Below are 19,619 nucleotides of genomic sequence, written 5' to 3'. Positions count from 1 at the left end.
ATGGCTAATGTTTTTTTTTTTTTAAAGTTCGTTGTTTCAACAACCCCTTCTTGTTCGAGTCTGACTCGCACTTGACCGATTTTTTATGAGTTTTTTTATGGTTAAGTTTGTGCTTAAAAAATATTTTGTTGTTACACAGGGAGAATTCGGCATCTCGGGCAGCGCCGGGCGCTACCACATAGTGTTCGCGTTTTTCGTGGCGCTCATGTTTGCGATCTCGCTCGGCTCGCTCTTCGGCTACCATTGTTACCTCGTCGCGCACAATAGAACTACCTTAGGTAAGTTAATATTTAATAAAAGCCGGACCGCATTACAGGGGCGCGGCGCAGTGCTGCTCAGCGCGGCACAAGCGTCAAAATATTATATCAATCACTAGCTTGTGCCCGCGACTTTGTCCGCGTAGAATACACAAATTTCAAACCCCTATTTTATCTCTTTTAAAGTTGAATTCACAAAAATCCTTTCTTAGCTGATGTCTACGTCATAATAGCTATCTGCATGCCAAACAGCCCGATCCGTCCTGTAGTTTAAGCTGTGCGTTGATAGATCAGTCAGTCAGCTAGCTAGCCAGTCATTCAGTCAGTCAGTCAGCTTTTCCTTTTATATATATGTAGAAGATTTCGTATGGTGCATATCGCACTAGAGCCGCGGCGCTCCACAGTGTGTTGTTGCGCGTCGCGGTGTACAGATTCGATTTGAATGAAATCACTACTTGTATTATAAACGCGAAAGTCTGTTAGTTAGGTTTGTCTTTCAATCACGCCACATCGGAGCATCGGATTGGCGTTTTTGTATGTGTGAAATATGCTGCTTTTTATTTTGGAAAATCTGAGTTCCCATCACAGGATATTTGAAAACTTAAATCTACACGAATAAAGTCTTGGGCCATTAGCTTGTAGAGAATAAAAGGCCTGATGCTTATTCAAGAAGTCCAAGAACTTGTTACAGTATTTGAGGGTATTTTAATTCCACTCACATATAATGCGTCAATCGGGAAAATATTAAATGCTCGGTAAGCTTTTGATGAATGTAAAGTGACTGCAATAGCCATACATTGATTTGGGTTGATTATGAATTTCAATGACCATTATTTAGGGATCCATTCCTGAACCCCGGATAGAAATCTATCACACTTGTGGTACTTTGCATACAGTAAGTGAAGCATCAACATACAGTGATAGCAAAACAAGTAGACCAATTTGAAGTTGCAACGTAGTAGTCTGCGCAGGTTATAAATTAAGGATAAATACACAAGCCCAAGAGAGATCTGTTTTTGTACACTGCGCCACTCATACGCCTCGTTTTGAGATTGGGCTACTTATTTTGCGATCGTAGCTAAAGTGGGCTGAGGCCTTTTGAAATGTATAGTTTTGGCAAGTGTGACATAAGTTCAGCCAATAACTACGATTGCGATGATCGAATCGTGATTGTAACGGTGCTAGCTCTACTATGTAACTATTGAAAAAAATCCGGGCCGCCCCAGACCACTCCCGCCTCGGCTTCTATGATGTTTAGTAGTTTGCGATTTGAAAGAACTTTTAGTTATAGTAAAGTCAGAGTGAACTAGAGTGAGGGACCTCTCGGTTTGATCCTGAACGAAATGTCAAATATTGGGCTATTGTGACGTAAAATCAGTGAAAAATAGGGCTACTTTAAGGCTTCCTGCATCAAATGTTAGAGCCTCAATAGCTCAACCGGTAAAGGAGTGGAGTGAAAACCGAAAGGTCGATGGTTCAAACCCCGCCCGTTGCACTATTGTCGTACCTACTCCTAGCACAAGCCTGATGCTTAGTTGGAGAGGAAAGGGGAATATTAGTCATTTAACATGGCTAATATTCTTTAAAAAAAAAGTGCACTAACGTTTAACGCCTGCCTGTGACGTCGAAGCTTCGACGTTTTGTTAGAAGTTCCCTAACTGTAGTGAACTATGGTACAGTCAAGGCTATAAGGCTATAATGAGTTTGTTTTTCAGATGCGCTGCTAATGCACAGGCTGGCAGGCAGCCCCACCGGTCAAATTATAAAACATATGCTTAAAACCATGATCAATGGTAATTGCAGTCACTTTACCAACGTAGACTGGGTATTTTAGTGTATTATTTAGTGCGTACATTTTGAGAACTCACTCGCCATATTTGCTCTATCATGTCAAAAAACGATTGTAGTCCTCAATCTAAGGGTAAGCCGTACTTTTGTTATGACAGTTGACACATAAAGCTAAAGTGGCGAGTGAGTTCTTTAATTTTATGCATTATACTTTGTTGTAGATTCGTAAACATACTAGTATAATGGAGGTTAGATATTAGTTGACGTTATTTAACTGTACTGGTAGAAGTAATAGTAATGGTATTATGGATGTAAGTAATGGAATGAAAAAATTCAGAAAGTCTAGTATTTCTGGCATTATTTTTGAATCACCCACTAAATGGATAGATGACTTTAAACGAATCGCAGGGAGCTGCTGGATACAGGTGGCACAAGGCCGCAGCGTATAAAATACCTATGCCTAGTAGTCTAGGGCTAGACTGTATCGTACAGCATTTTATCGTAGAAGGAAGCCGTTAGTATAGGACACGTGAAAGAACTCATAGACGGTTATTCAGAAAAGTAAATAAAGAGTGAATAGGCCATCTTCTAGGCAAGCGCGCTCCAACTTAGACCTCATCATTGCTTTCTTTAAAGCATGATTGTCGTCAAGCGCAAGCCTATCAGGCAATAAAAAAGTAGGAAAACTAAAACCCGACTACGATCGTCTTAATAAACGCTGAAATGCTGAAATGCTCTCCAACTAAGCGTAAAACTTGTGCTAGAAGTAGGTACGACAATAGTGCAAAGGGTGGGGTTTAAACCGGCGAACTTTCGGATTTCAGTCCGCTCTTTTAACCGTGGAGCTATCGAGGCTCCTAAATTGGGTTAGTTTTGCTTGGTATATTTTAAATAGTCTCCGTCACTCATACCTATATGACGTTTTGTCGGTCTTAACGACAAAGACAACGCTCTCCAAAACCGTTATATCTTTCCAAAGGTTAATGTGCAATATTTTCTGTCGGTTACTGTACATACATAGACTGCAAAAATCATAACCTCTTACTTTTGGCTTTGCCGTATTTGGGTACAAATTGCTTACAATATGATGCAGACGGGCGGGACGGTACAGTTGTAGGATTTTTTTGCAAACTTCTAATATAATTACTCGACAGGTAGGTACAAGGTCGAGTGGAGGGCACGTGTCCACGTGTAGTCCGTCCACCCAACTAGGTGGACGGACTTAATCTGCTCCGTAACGAATTCGCCTGTCTCCGTGTGTGCACGTAATGCCACCAACAGAAGTCGCTGGAGGGAGATCGCACGAGCAGCAGTGAAAAATTCATAGCTTCGACCACTCTGTCAAGAGTGAACGATTAAGAAGAAGAAAATAATTACTTGGTTCAAAGAATTTGTTTGACGTTTTCAGAAGCGTTCCGAGCGCCTATGTTCCGCGGCGGCGCAGACAAGAACGGCTTTTCCATGGGTGCCTTCAAGAACTTCAAGGAAGTATTCGGTGCCAGCCCCAACCTCTGGATAGTGCCTGTGTTCACCAGGTAAACTATTTCTTATCACTTTATATATTATTTATGTGTATATTATTATATCGTTATGAGCTATTATTATTGGTTTTGATACTGTACCTGCGGTACACTATAAAGGCGTTTTGAACACAAAATAAAAGATGTTATAATAAAAAATGTTAGTAGAAAATAAAATGTCCTACGTCATAAAATTATGATTTATCTATGTATATCTGACTGATCTATCAACGCACAGCTCAAAGTACTGGACGGATCGGGCTGAAATTTGATATGCAGATAGCTGTTATGACGTAGACATCCGCTTAAAAAGGCTTTTTGAAAATTCAACTCCCACGGGGATAAAATAAGGGTTTGAAATTTGAGTAGCCCACGTGGATGAAATTGCGGGCATAAGCTCGTCGAATCTATTACTTTAGTACAAAAATTAATTTCGTATTTATTTTATTTTTATTTTATACAATATGATATTATTTGTTATGTCGTATCATTATGAACCCTCATCAGATTTGTCGAAGAGTCTTTTATGGCCTTTGAGTGAAAAACCACAGTTCTAATTTATATTAAAGCGCCTTCGTAAAATAAAGCGTGCCGCAGGTTGAGGTGAGTGTAGTAAAAACTCGATAAACCAGACTTATTGTCGTAAGTCCCTTGAATATAATCTAAAATTCGGATTGTCTTGATTGACTTTATGAAAAAGAAAACTGAAAAATTTACAAATTGGATGTTCAGATTGACGTGGAATAATGAAAACAGTGTACCTATTGCATGTTCTATAAAAAAAAACCATTTTCTTTGAATTAAAATCTGATAGGTTATAATCGGAAATCGTGAAATAAAAAAGTCCGGATTTTCGGGTTTCTATTATAATTCGTGTTGATATATTAAAATATTTAAGATTGGTGCTAACTGCTACTCTAAAGATTTGGAAATAAAAAAAAACCATTCATTTCATCAAATTCGTTAGCCGTTTTTCGACAATATTTTAAGCACATACAACCCTACCCGCTTCATATTACATACCTAATTTCATATTCTGTGAACGACATAATAGTGGATATTATTATATATTGTGTTATATTTTCACATATTAAAATTCTTTTTATTTCTTACACCCTACGTTAATTATAGGAATTTTAAAACGTTTTATATATTTCAAAATGCTAGATTGGTATGCTACTGTACCTGTGTAGGTACCACTAATGATATAATAAATTAATAGGAAAAATATATTAACGCATGTAAATTACGTGCATGTGTGCCAAACGGAGTTGTGTGCGTGTACATAGACATTTGTGTGTTACATGAGCATGTCCAAATGTATGAGAAAAGAAGTGAATGACATATCCTAACCAATTCGTTTTTGTAGTTTTAGTTCTAGGGTTGAGGATGCGATCGCAATACTAAGCCATAATACCAGTTTAAAAAAATCGCAATACTAACTCTGGATATGTCTGAATTAAATGAAATTGGAACTGGTATTTTGCATTAAAGGTGGTAATTTAAAGGTTTCCGCCCACTACCTAGGGCCGAAAACGTTTTTTTTTGTTAGATAGCCAAATTTGAAGATAGGGTATGTAAAGTTTAACCATACCTTTAGTTTTTTATGTGGTGGCAATAATCGACCATAATAAGTTTATGGTTTTAGTGGCCACTTCAAACGCCTATGTTAGTCACATGTTTTGCCTGCTATGAGTGATTGTATAATTCGAAGGCACCATTGCATTTGCAATTGAAATATTATGTTCTCATTTATTCATTGTGTTTCACTCATTCATATTCATAATCTCTGATACAACGTGGAAGCTGAATTACTATTGATCTAAGATACCGCATAGGGTCGACCTTTACCCATCTATTAACCTATTTGTTATATTAAAAAATATTGAAAATCTTATATAACACGCCAACCCCGACCTTTGACCGATTTTCTTTAGACAACCTTACATTTTCTTGTTCCCTATGCCTCCTGCTCTCAATTGGTATAAAATCGTTTGATTAACAAATGGTTATGATAGTTATATTTAAAAAAGTTTTTACTCTTAATCTCTATCTAATAAGAGTAATCTGGACATTATTTAATTAGGCAACCCATTCATGGTAATGGTATGTTTGTTCATGTATCTTGATTGATAAAAACATTTTTCGTTTGGTTAACAGATGGGTAAAAGTTGATTCTAATTAAGGTTGCGTACGACATTGTTCTGTATAAATTACAATACACTATTCTAGTCGATAGCATGACAAAATCGTTACGTGACAATCTTTAAACGTTTTAATGATTCGCCAATTAAGGAAACGGAAACTATGTAGTGGGCGGTGATATTGCATTTTTAGATTGTGAACAATTGAAATTAATTCATATTCATAATTTAGTGTTTTTGTATTTAACTCATATATATTTCTGCTTGTGTTTCGGCAGTTTAATAATCGTATTATAGTCCGTACAAAATGACTTCTCACGCGCAATTTTAACTCTGTGGGTCAACTGTCATGTCAAAAGTACGGCTCACCTTTAAAATGAGGACTAAAATCTTATTTTTTAACATGACTGTTGACATATAAAGTTAAAATGGCGCGAGACTAATTTTTTACGCATCATATATTCTGGTATCCTAAAAAAGTGTCTGCAATCAACGAATGGATTTATAGCATAAGTACTAACTAACCAACTGTCTTGTATATACATAAAAGTATTTTTACTTTTACGTTTAACTAATATGTCTGGTGTGCTAAAGAGCGTTTTGACATGAAACTAATCATATTTCTGGTGTAAAGGAGTGTTTTGTTATCATTTCATATGAATAGGTTTTCATCATTAGTTCGTAGCAACACAATCATGATTCACGCTATCAGCAAACAATAACGTAATTTGTATTAAGCGGATATAACTATTACTCACTCTTATAGTTCATATTATCCTTTATCATTTATGTTTATTTAATTATCATAATATAGGTAGGTTTTTAACAGCTTCCTTAGAAATAAATAAAACAGAGTGGTGTGGAACAAAATAATTTTCACAATCTATACTAATATTTTAAAGAGGTAAAGTTTGTAAGTTTGTTTGTAGGAAGTAATCTCTGCGACTACCGAACCGATTTTGAAAATTCTTTCACCAATAGAAAGCTACATTGTCCCTGAGTGACATAGGTTATCTTCGGATCAGATGACAAAGCAATCTTTCTTCGTTTGTTTGTGAAATTTTTTCGCAAGAAAATACTAAATGAAAATGTGTAGTAATGAGATAATATTCCCAATCATGCTAGTGTTTTAAACAGGTCACAAAAACCAGCAACAAAGTCTTTCTAGTCTGAATTATCTCATGTGTACCGGATACGGGGCGTCCCCCGCTTCATACCCCGGTTACCATCTCGACCTGTCGCGGACTATAATATGTAGTCTGTGCTGGCTACAGGTACCTCAAGACGCGATACGATGTGCGAAGAGCAAGTGCGATGCGATGCGTGCGAATTTATCTTCACTTTTTAAAACACAAATTGCATGAGCTTTGTCTATCTAGAGTTTTATAATATACCTATTTGCTGTTTTAACAAAATTAATTGTTTTTATTCCACGCCACTTCCCACTAGAGCACGTAAAGCCCTGTACCTGATCTCTCTCCGGAGTCCGGTCGTGTTGCATTGCCGTTCTATCGAACCACGAGAATCAGTGTTTGCCACAATACGCACACGTGGTGTGCTCTATATCTTCTGCGTTGTCTAATCTTTTTATATTGGCTGCCGTGGCCGCAGTTCGGCTAGGTGATGGTTCAATCCACGAAGATGCGTCCCACTATTTACGTGCTGGGAAACCACGAGGTGCGGGGAGTATTCTCTATTTAATTTAACTTCCTGTATGCCCACATCGCTGATGGGTGTATTTCGATAGAGCTCGCACAATAGTAGTATATATATAACACTGTGACCTGTAGGGACAAAGAATGGGGCGCGTCAGCGTGGATTGAAATATCTATATTATGATGGTAACGCCGTATGGTGGTGTCCGTAGCGCGGGGGACGGGTGCGAGTTCCCCGTGCGGCGCGAGCACCAGCTGCAGCCGTTCAGCGCGCCGCCCGACCACGGCTACGACGCCATGGGCACCACGCGCGCCAGGTCAGAGCCCGGCGACACGCCCGCGCCGCTGCTGCTAGCGCCCTCCAAACACATACCTTGACGTCTATCCGGGAAATACTCGGAAGCCTACCGTTGTTTCGGATTTTTCTGATAATTATAGTGCTAGCAGTTCGGAATCGGTATCCTCAGTTACCGAAGCGAAATAACGCGTTTAGTTCATGGTAAAAATTAGATTACATCTGCTATTTTATTGGAATCGTATTTGTAGCTCTTGGAAGAATAGCGTTTCTTTCATCGGGTGATTTTCAATCTTATTTAGATTTTTCTGATATTCGGTACTCTCAGTTACCGAAACGATATCGTGTTTCCAATATCGGTATATTTTTAATGTTCACCGAGATTTTTCTGATATAATTTTAAACTGTCACGCGATCACTATTCGTTACCGAAACGATAGTGCGTTGTCTTCATCAGGTTTTTTTAAATTATTGTTTCTTACTGCTATTTTGTTTACTGTGAATAGGGTCGCAGTTAAAAAAAACCGGCCAAGTGCGAGTCACGCTCGTGCATGAGGGTTCCGTACTACAGTCGTATTTATTCGACATTTTGCACGATAATTCAAAAACTATGATGCATAAAAATAAATAAAAATCTGTTTTAGAATGTACAGGTGAAGACCTTTCATATGATACCCCACTTGATATAGTCACTCACTTCGTTGTTGTTGTTGTTGTTGAAAATACTAATTATGACCACAATTTAATTTTTTTTGTGTGATCTAACCCTAAATTCACGGTTTTCAGATTTTTCCCCAAATGTCAGCTATAAGGTCTACCTACCTGCCAAATTTCATGGTCTACGTCATTCTAGGTCAACGGGAAGTACCCTGTAGGTTTCTTGACAGACAGACAGACAGACAAAAAGGTGATCCTATAAGGGTTCCGTTTTTCCTTTTGAGGTACGGAACACTAAAAACCAAGTCAAGTGCGAGTCGGACTCACATGAAGGGTTTCGTACACTGTAAGTTATACACTGCAAGTTAGTGACGGAGAGCGCCATCTACATGTGATTCAGTAAACTAATTATTTACCGCGTAAACATACCGATAGGCTATCGGTATGTTTACGCTATCGGCGATAGCGCACATACAAATCAGGAGGGAACGTAACGGTATTTCTGAACTTCCTTTTACTATGTATTATTCTAGCAAAGTCTAAGATTGAAGAAGTCCATTTTATCTTATTTTTCAACTAATATATTCAGTCTATTTTTGTTCATTTGAAATGTGCAAAATAATATAATATTAATAATCTCTCTGAAGAAGTTTTTTGTCGATATAGCAGACCTATATAGTAGGCGACAGGTCGAGATGATTGCCATTTATGAGATGCTAAAGATCTATGCGATTGCGGTATGAGACCGGGGGGACGCCCAGCACACGTCACCCGCGCTATCCCGGACCGGGTTAGCGCGGGGGCTGTTTGGGTGTGCGGGGCATCCCCACCCCGATTGCCATCTCGACTTGTCGCGTACTATACGTTTATTGACGGTCTGTTTTTATGAACTTAAAATATTGTTCAATAATCCCATTTTAAATTCGGGCAATTTGGCTGCATTCCTGTTTATGGACTTTAGAAATTATTTTTATATTCCAAAAATACGCACTTTTTATGCTATCCACGTTTTTAGCAATACGTTATTTTAAACAGAATAATTCCTTAACGCGCACCTTAAAATAATCTTTACGTAGTATTAATGATTAGAAATATGACAATAATATTAGGTTAGTTAAATTGATAAATCTTGCATTGAATTGGTGCGTAAAAAATATTAGATAGACAAAATCGTTTTTCATGTCACAAATAAATCACACTTATTTCAGAAGAAGTTAAAGTTTTTTAGTATTGAAGGAAATATCGAATATTAAAATGATCAATTAGATTCAACTTGCCATCACGTGCCAAACATAGCTTTTTATAATATACTTAGGTACCTATTCAATACGTCCAGTAAACCCTAGTAAACCTACTTAAAATATTTTTAATATTTTTCAGTAAGTTACTTAAAGTTAAAATATTTGTTAATAATTTCGAATATATTTGTCTCAATGAAATTACTTAGTAATTTAGTAATTAAGGCGTATCACATTTTGTACCATAAAATTGAGTAAAATCGATATAAGTATCATTTATGGTACAAAACTCCAATTTAGACCTTTATTTTATTATTCTTTAATGAATAATTACATGACTTACATGTGTTGTATCCGTTTATGAATGTAATAAATATCCAAAAATAATAAATCCGAATTTGATAAATTAAAAATCCGAAAGTTTATTTTTCGTTTGACATTTATTTCGCTGGTATACCTCAAGTATGTGTTTGGAGGGAGGTTGATATTTTTGTAACTTACAATAATGATAATGAATTTATAATTGAATTTATATCTTTAATCTATGGTTATATGCAGATTGCTTGTTAACGCATTTATTTTTGGAGCTATTATACAACACACAAGACTGATGAAGTTAGAATGAATTCTGTTTGTATTTTGTAAGTTTGTATTTGTGCACAATAAACTTGTTTTGTTGTTCATTTTTGGTTCTTTTATTTTTTATATTTTAATCTTTTAACACGGACACGTGGGCGTATCCAGTAAGTATCCAGTAATATACCTAAGTACCGCGATGGAGTAAAATAATAGTCTTACTTATACCAAGCAATGCGGAAAAGGGGTTCTTATCAAAAAGGCGATTATCGTTATAGATTACTTTTCCTATGGAACCAACCCTTAATACGTGGAAAATTAAACTAGTTAACGATTCATAAGAACTACCAGTGGTAAATTAAACTAGTTAACGATTCATAAGAACTTGTAATAAGTCTACTTGAATAAAATAAATTTTATTCTATTCTATTCTATTCTATAACAATCAAGCTCTTCCATACAAAAATGTCAATATCCTCTAACAAAGTGTGTAGAACAGCTGCTGATCTTTATTTTTTCTAGATTTAAGGGTTGCTTCCACTTCCGTAGTATCAGTTGTTTATAACGAACGAGGATAGTAAAACTTTTTTTTTTGCACATATCTAAATAATGAAAATTATTTGATAAGCGATGTCATATTTTGATGGTGTGATTATCATCATATAACATAAACATCTTGATTTTCGATGTGAACAATTAATTTTTATTCTGTTATTTGAGGTGGGTTGGGAAACCTGGCTGCGCCCATTAACACATATTCAACACAATCTCAGCACTCACAAATAAGCACGCAAATGGATACGATGTTTTGCTTACTTTATATCTGCGGTCTGTGTGGTGTATAAGCACAATGATCTTTTGCTCTTAGTTGGCTGCTGCAATATTATAGTTTGTTAAGAGAAGTTTCACTAGCACGCTCTCCATGCAACCGAACTTCTCATTTGAATATTAACCAATCAAATTCAATCAAATTTTGTACACATTTTAGAAATAAATATCTATGTCTGGGGTTTGCCAGATTTCTGTAAAATGTGTAGTTTCATACTTAGGGATGATTTATGCTAACACGTGGCGAAACGAGCCGTGCCACGTACGAGGCGCGGACGAGACACGGATTCAAAACATCATTATAAATCATCCCTAAATGCCCTAAATAATCCCTTATATGGGTTCAAAGAATTTGTACATTTTAAGGCCGTGTGACTAAACATTTTTACTGAAATCTCGAAAACCACAAATATATTAATTTCTAGAAAGTATTTACAAAGTTTCATTGAGTTTGATTGGTTAATATTCAAACGTCCACCAAACTCTGTTTCGAGCGCGTTACGTCGAATAAACTTCTAAGACTTTTCAGTATAACACAATCTTTAAATTGAATTTAAATAACAGGTCTAGTGTAATGCTGTCACTTTCTTAATGCCCCTGCGGAAAGGGTTAGCACTACATTCAGGTCTTTCTGCTTAGAGATTTTGTATACCGAATACCGAATTAACATTTGTTAAGTTTGCATTGTATATTTTAATTATTTTTTATTGAATAATTTATATCCCTTCAAAATGGCAATTCTAATTATTTTATTCAAAAACAGAGTGAATTAATTTAATTTAAGCTAAACTGTATTATTATTGCATTAGGTATTTTACAAACATAATTTTGATAAAAACTGTGATGATAGTATTATTTAACATTAATATTAAGTACTAATAGTTATAGAAACGCAATATTAAGCTTAAGCATTGCATATTTCTGAGGCTTTGAAAAATGTGTAATCGTACATATTATTATACCAAGTATTTTTATCTATGCTCAACGCTTTTCATAAGTATTTAAGAGTATTTAGTAAATGCTTTATGCCTAAGTTTACTTTTTGCAAGTAAATTTAACTTTTTTAGATTTAGTTTTGCTTTCTGGCACTTGCAGCCGATTAAGAGCAAAAGTTGTCGACACAAAATTAACCGACCAACTATTTTTCTATACTTTTCTCATTCTCTCTCACTCTTCTATTTTTCTTTCATCTTCTAAATCTTATGGTGCTTCTGTTAACTTATGAAGACACTTTTTATGACTTTGGTGTTAATTTGATTGTACACTAATGTATTAAACTAAATTGACAGGTCTAAAATTGCCGTGTTATATGACATAATACCGTTATAGAATATTCTCTGCGAAGAAGGATAGCATTGTCACAGTGTATATTACCATACAGTCATAAAGTGAGACGATGTCCTTCGTGTTTGCAGACGAGCCGGCTTTACGGTCGTAGCACCAACTTACCCAAACATTTAATCCACTGCAATAAAATAATTAAAGTTTCTTCTGCTGACTTCTGCCAGTTGGTTTAATCTCTCCCCTGTAGCTCTAATCCCTCTTAACTGCTCTGTCTAGACGTCGTCTCTGCCGTCCTACTGTATAGATAAAGTATCTCTTTAGGATGTTACATTATCTACAGACTTGTCAGTTTAGTTAAGTTTAGAGATTTGCGTACAGTAATAATTGAATAGGTAACTTTATAGCACAAAAGCACGCGCACGAAACAAAAAATTTCACTCACTGTCACGTATATTTTTATCTCTGTCCCATGCGTTTATTCGCAACTTTAGCTGTGGTAGCGAGAAAATTAAATTAGTAAGCGCGCGGCCGAGATAAATAACAGCTAATAACCCAAATTAATTTCTTTCTCGGCAACCGCCGAGTGACGATTCAAAAGCATTTGTAATAAAAATTAAAACTAATATAAAAATTTACTAAAAATAAAAAATAAAAATAAAAGTAGGTACCTACTAGTAAAAAATCCTTCTTTTGATGGTGAAGGAGAACATGGATTAAGAATTTTTAAAGTACCTAGTCCCCCACCTACTCGTAGTTCGCTGCATAATATGACTATATAGTAGTTTTTGTTTAAGTACGTGACAGTGACACATCTCACATTTGTCGTTTCAACACACACATATTATAAGTATTTTTTTTACAGTTACGGAAGCACCCTGAGATTATATTTTCTTTTCCAAATTTATTCTAATTAATACTTTAAGCACAATAAGAATAAAGTACAATTTCGAATGGGCTTTTTACTATTTTAGCGTGGAGATGGCACACGAGAGTGAGAGATGGAGACTTTGCCCCAGAAGGGGCCGGACCGTCCCGCAATTAGTATAAGGAAAATTCATATTTCATAATATACTTAATTTATTAATTCTTCTATTCACAATATTTTTACAACAGTATATATTTAAATAAAACCATACAAACGAAGAAACATGCTTTTCATTCATTGGCAAACATCCGAGAACCAAAATTTATTTTCAGTAACGTCATTCACTTCTTTTGTCGTACTCGGTTGAGATTTGTTTTTTTTTTAACATAAGATTTAGACCTGTGTCCTTTTGCATGCTAATTTTGTTTAGCAAATGCATAGATAAGGCCGAAAACACACATACATACAAAACGCCATTCAACTCGACGTTTGCGAGTAGTGAAAGCAAATCGTGTGTATGCTTAACAAAGATAAGGGCCCTGAGGCCCGAGTATAACTGTTCAAATTACTCTGTGCGTATCTGTCATTCAGTATAGACGGTAAAAGGACAGAAAACTTTTCCGTCCATATTAAATGACAAATTTAGGTACGCTTTACGGCGGTTACGCACTCATCCGATCCGAGTCCGTGAAAATACGTTCCTTTTTCTTTTGTATGGGAGCTTATGACATATTATGTCGTAGATAATCGCTGGTATTCTTACGGATGACGGCTAGAACTCGGATGACGGAAGTGCTCAGTGCGTAATCGAATGCTAAGGTTTGTAACTATTTATATAGCTACGAGTATAGAGATATCAAATCATGGTCCAAGATCCCAGTGGCGGCAGGTGTTACTTATATTTATCAGTAATTACAACTTTTGTCCGTTCATATCAACTACTTAAATGACAGATGATTAGATTTACGGTCATGTCCGTCAGTTAATTTGATAAGGACTCGAGAGCGAGACAACGACGCGTTGGGTTGCGTGGCGTTTTATAAGTACGTTTCTAGTCTTACAATTGAGTTCTGAGAGCTAGTACAGTACGCGGCAGGAAATAATGCATATCGAACTTTAGAAAGAGATTTCGGCTTCGTAGAGCGCCGTCTCTGTCACTCATACCTGTGTGACGTTTTGTCGGTCTCAAAGACAGAGACAACGCTCTACCAAATCGTTATCTCATTCTAAAATTCGGTATGCAATATTTCTTGCCGGTTACTGTATATGATAGTGCGTGCAAAGTAGTTTGGCATCATCCCTATCAAACCCTGCGAGCCGCACTATAAAGCACATATTATATAGGTTGTAACCAGAACTCTGACAAAAACGAAGACAGGTGATAGTACTGATGATCAGTGATATGATACCACAAAAAAAAAAACGCGAAAAAAAATCATATATTTTGTTAAATTTCACGATATATTGCAAATAAAACATCTGACTAACGCTATAGGTCAACGAACGTTACGTAAGTAGGCCACTCGGAGTCAATACCGCGTCGTAGCATTGACCCGAGTTTTACGCTATACATTGCGGGTTTGAAAAATACTAGGTCTACACAGTGAGGCAAATGGTTATTGGTATTGGATTGTGATTAGGTAGTGTGACAATAACGCTAAGTTTTTGCTAGCGTTCTGGCTGCACTTGTATAGGTATAGATATATTTGCTAAAATATACAATCGTCGCAAATGTTCTTGGCCTCTGGTGAGTTGCATTATGTTTGTACCTAACTCAGCAATGGTCAAGAGCGACGATTGGTGTCTGTGATTACTTTCATACATTTAACATGAGTTATTTTTATATCATAGTTCATTCGCATTTAAAACAATGAGTATGTCATTGCAGTTGATTCTATAAATTGAATGACACGTCTAAATCTAGTGCTCCCCTTTTCCGAAGGAAGAATTGGAAAGGGATAGCAAAACATTTAGACCCGGCATTAAGTTTAGAGATTGTGTTCAGCAGAATTATTAGCCACATTGTCAGGACATAACACGAAATTGAGGAAAGCCCCACAAATTTCTTAGGAAAGGGGGCGTGGCTATATGCCTATACGCAGCTTTTGGATATAGTTATATTATGTAGCCTTAACTATTGCTATCTTGCTCTAGTTCATAGAAAATGTATGAAACGAATATACAAAATTTAACCATTGTGGAGCGTTTTGTTTGAAAATACGCAGCAAAGGTACTTTGAAGATTTGAACTTTTAAATCATAGTGTAACAGATTACCTTTGTTGAAATAATATTTCATTGGCTATTTGCCTGCAATGTAGTAGTGTAGATTGAATACTTAACACTTATAGTAGAAAATAGGTACTAAGTAGATCACCCGCAGTAAAAACTGATTACCATTACATATGCCTATTTATATACCATTAAGTATGCATTTTATAACAATTACTAAAGCATTTATAGGTAAGTATACTGGTAGAATGAAAAACAAGCTTATATTTTAGTTTTGGCTATAAATCATTAGTAAAAAATAGAACTATTGAAAAATATTAATAACAAGAAGATTTTAACAATTTTTAACTACTTATATAAATCACTACATTTCATCGTTATTGTTTACCAGTGGCTTACCGCGGTTGTTAGACAGCTACAATGTCACGATCGCAATCATCTCTGATTGGTAAATGCTCGCTCACTATTGGCCACAATGCATTGTTGCAACAAGAATCGCACAAATTCAGCCAATCAGAACAATTGAGATTGTAATAATGATTGATGCAGGTTTTAGACAATCGCCCTACTGCAGCACATTGTGATTTCGACATCCCTAATTTTCAATGGTGAAACTACTCAGTGATCGTTAGTGCTATCTCACTAGGACACTAGTGGTGGCGCAACCAGGTCGCGCTACCAACAAAACGTATACAGCTCTATGGATGATACACACCAGGTAAGGAACCCTGCAAGTCCACCAGTTGAGCCACCACTGGTGTCCTGGTTTTCTGTGATTGGCCAAAATTGTGTCAGCTGTATAGTAGAAAAGTTTTGACTACCAAGCACCAGTTTAAGTTAGTATCATGGTATCAATCACTGATTTGAATCATTAAGCAAGGTTCACACTAAGTTCGGCAGTTTCGCGATCTTTGTTTTCCGTTGCAGGCCAGCGTGGACGCGTCTCGACTGAGTCATGAACTCCTCCAGGGTGATTCGCTAACTCAGTGTCTAATACAAAATGACAACCACCGAGCTCATTTAATTTTAATTTTTATTTAATTTAGTTGGTTCAACATTGCTGCTTCACTGCTGCATATTAAAATAATTTTTCGTAGAAAACCGTCAATGGATTAAAAAGAATTAATTTATGTCAAAATGAGCTCAATGTTAGCGAATCAGTAGGCTCGATCGAGGAAGCGTAGAGGCGCGTCCATACTGGCCGCGCAAAGTAAAGTCATTTGCATTTGGCAGCGAATTGAAAGGAATTTCGGAAATTTTATATAGCTGTTTGACCTCTATTTCCATCCTCAAAAAGCACAAATTTCGCTCGCAATCTAAATCGACTCCCTGATATTGACATACAAGTTATAAATTAATATAAGTTTCATTTATCATTATCAATATAACATTCATGTATATGTTATAAAAAAAATATTTTGAAGCTTATAAAAATTGCGTAGAATGTAGATTGCTGAGACAGTGTTAAGATTACCTAATTTGAAAAACCGACTTAAAATATAGCTCCGGCGACGGCATCATCTATCCCCTACCCGCGCAAGACGAAGACACGGAGTCTTTGCTCAGCTCGGAGCGATGGGACCGCTGGGGCGAACGCGCGAGACCGTTCGACGAACGCGAGAGTTCTTCCTTCGACGAGCTATGAGTGTAGGTGGCACTACTCGATGCAGGCTTATGCTATGTGATCTATGATTTCCTGGTAGGTACGAAATGATCAAAAGTTTTCAGTTGCTGTATTTAGGTATTCTAATTGTGTTTGCGTCTTTTAGGAGATAAAAAGAATAAACAGCTGCAGATGTATCTAATGTCGCGTCCAGACTGATGCAATGTAACATGCAATACAAGAATTTACCGTACACATTGCTGCAATGTCCTGCACGCAAAGAACATCAGAAGTTTCTGTTTGTCCGTTTCTGAGATGCAAAAGGGCGCACAGTGTGTTCGATTAAAATGCACGGTCCAGACTGATGCAACAGATAGGTATACAATGTTACATTGCACAGTCTATACGCAGTTTATATTCTTCGTATGCTCGTTTATCTATATGATCTCTATCGGTGCGTCCAGACTATATTATAACATATTATAAAACTTGGTTTTTGTCTTGTTTCACGGTTTTATGACGTTTAAAAAAATAATTTGGTTAAGTGCCGATTTCACCAACGTCGAGTGACGTTTTACCGAAATATAAATTAGGCGTAATGACAGTTTTTGTATTGGAAACCTGCCTAAATATCAAATTTACTCTTGGATGAGACTTATTTTACGTTAGTAATCGTAAATCGGGCCTAGTATATTAAAACATGTGGACCTATGGTGTGTGTGACAAACACTATAAAACATGGCAATGTATTTAAATAGATACGACGTATGATAGGTACGACGTTCATATTACATAGCTGATAAATCCGTGCTCCTTGATGAGTAAGACAGAAGATACAAACCCACGAGAGTAGAAGAGATAGTGCTCTACATTAATATGACCCAAAGGTAGTTTTAAGTCTTCACTTTAGACGCGTACCTATATGACGTAGGTATCTATTTCTTTTTAACTCAGATATAGTATCATGGTAACATGATATAATCTGGACGCACGTTTAGGCATAGTACGTGACAGGTCGAGATGGTAATCGGAGAGGGAACGCCCCGCACACTCGCACAGCCCCAGCGCTAACCCGGTGCGGGCGACGTGCGGATGTGCGGGGCGTCCCTTCGCCTCATACCCCGATTGCCATCTCAACCTGTCGCGGACTATAGGTTCAAAAGCAATATTTAACTTTCTATGTTACTATAATATTGTTGTAATATATTTTTAGCAATGTTATGATTCTACTTAAAAAATATTCAAAAAATGTAGGATAGGTAGGTATCATTGTCTTTGTTTCTGAAACGTTTTATGATTTTGATGATTTTTCTTTAGGGTCAAGGCAGTGCAAAGTGATTTTTTGAAAGTTACAAAGTAAACTGAACCTTATCTCCAGAAGGTAAGTACTTATTTTGTGTGAAGCAAAAAATATTGGATTTAATCCTGACAAATAGTCGAAATAATGTTCAGTGTAGTTTATACCATTTCAGAACAGACGTGTCGATTCTATTCTCCCATTTAGTGCCTTGAGCCTTATGCTTGTGAAAGAAATACATGCTTATTTTACAGATTTCCATTTTTATGAATTTACTTTTTATGAACATGTTTTTTAGTCTCGATTTTCTTTTTCTTTATATGGTATTGTGACTTAATGAGCTAAGATTTTTTATAAATCTGTGTAACTAATATAATTGATTTAATGTGTTATCTTTTTTTGTAATTTACTAAATAAGTAGTAACAATAAGATACAGTTAACGTGTTTGTGTGACTCTGAACACTGTATTCGTATCTATTATTTAGGTAATACTTGGATTTTTTTAAGCTCAAGTCGATCTCTGTATTACTACGAAATACTTACCTATTCACTTACTTATCGCATTACATTTTTCCAACGAGTAGTTTTTTTAAGGGCAAGTCTGTATTGTAAATAATTATATGTGATTGTTTTATATAAATGCTAATGTGGGACCTTCCATTAATTGCGTCGCAAGCATTTTAACCTCTAAATAGTTTTTAAATACATATCAAAAACCGACACGATTCAAACCTGCGTCTCCTGGGATTGCGCCCGACGCTCTGACCACTAAGCCACGGTTCGCTTGCTGCCAGAGACGAAAGAACAAAGGCAAAGTTCATACAAAACTTTACCTCTAATGCGTCTATGTAGGAAAAAATGGCGATCGGGGCAGTCTGGCTATTAGGCGTGTATCTGTGGTCTGTGGTGTACAGATTGTGAATTAGCCACATTGTCATGTTTGTGTGACGCCTGTTTCGGACTTTAAGGTGACGCAGGACGCTCGACCGAAATTGGCAGCGCACGTGGGTAACATGTTTGCTTTTCACTTGACATTGTATGAGAAAGTTGAGAGGCACGATGATTTTCACCAAAATCAAGCGCGCGAAAAGGGTTCAGGAAAAGTATTTTTGAGAAAAAACTGCTGAATTTATGTTTGCAAAGTAAAATTATTTCAACTAATGAATAAATAAACTACGTCTAATGATAAATTGTTTTAGAATTTTCATATACCTAATCTTATTTATTTACGCCCAAAGTTGTCATTAATTTAGTGTTAAAATAGGAATCTTTTGAGCCTCGTAACTTTTAAATCAATATTTTTTTCAATGTTTTATATATCAATAAACCTAGATAATGACGAGATAAATCGATATAAATCTTAGTTTTGTGCGTACAATAT

The 19,619-nt window shown here is 36.3% G+C and overlaps 1 protein-coding gene across 6 annotated transcripts in view; it reads left to right on the top strand.

Annotated features, from left to right (window-relative positions):
• LOC117992511 (palmitoyltransferase ZDHHC2) overlaps positions 1–19,619 on the top strand; it is a 32,761-nt gene that overhangs the window by 10,461 nt on the left and 2,681 nt on the right. The window contains exons 5-8 of one of the 6 annotated variants that reach the window (XM_069505682.1): positions 140–278; positions 3,454–3,580; positions 7,577–7,681; positions 16,841–19,206. In XM_069505682.1, coding sequence (XP_069361783.1) covers positions 140–278; positions 3,454–3,580; positions 7,577–7,681; positions 16,841–16,982 — 513 coding nt within the window. In that variant the 3' untranslated portion in view covers positions 16,983–19,206. Of the gene's footprint in view, positions 1–139; positions 279–3,453; positions 3,581–7,576; positions 10,238–13,213; positions 16,820–16,840; positions 19,207–19,619 lie in introns of those variants that run through there. The other 5 variants (XM_069505683.1, XM_069505684.1, XM_069505686.1 and 2 more) reach the window with 5 other exon arrangements.

The sequence above is a fragment of the Maniola hyperantus genome, chromosome 21 (genome assembly GCF_902806685.2).
Source record: "Maniola hyperantus chromosome 21, iAphHyp1.2, whole genome shotgun sequence".
Taxonomy (NCBI): Eukaryota; Metazoa; Arthropoda; class Insecta; order Lepidoptera; family Nymphalidae; genus Maniola; species Maniola hyperantus.
The sequence above is the reverse complement of the archived record's forward strand: the minus strand, read 5'-3'. Positions and strand labels throughout refer to the sequence as shown.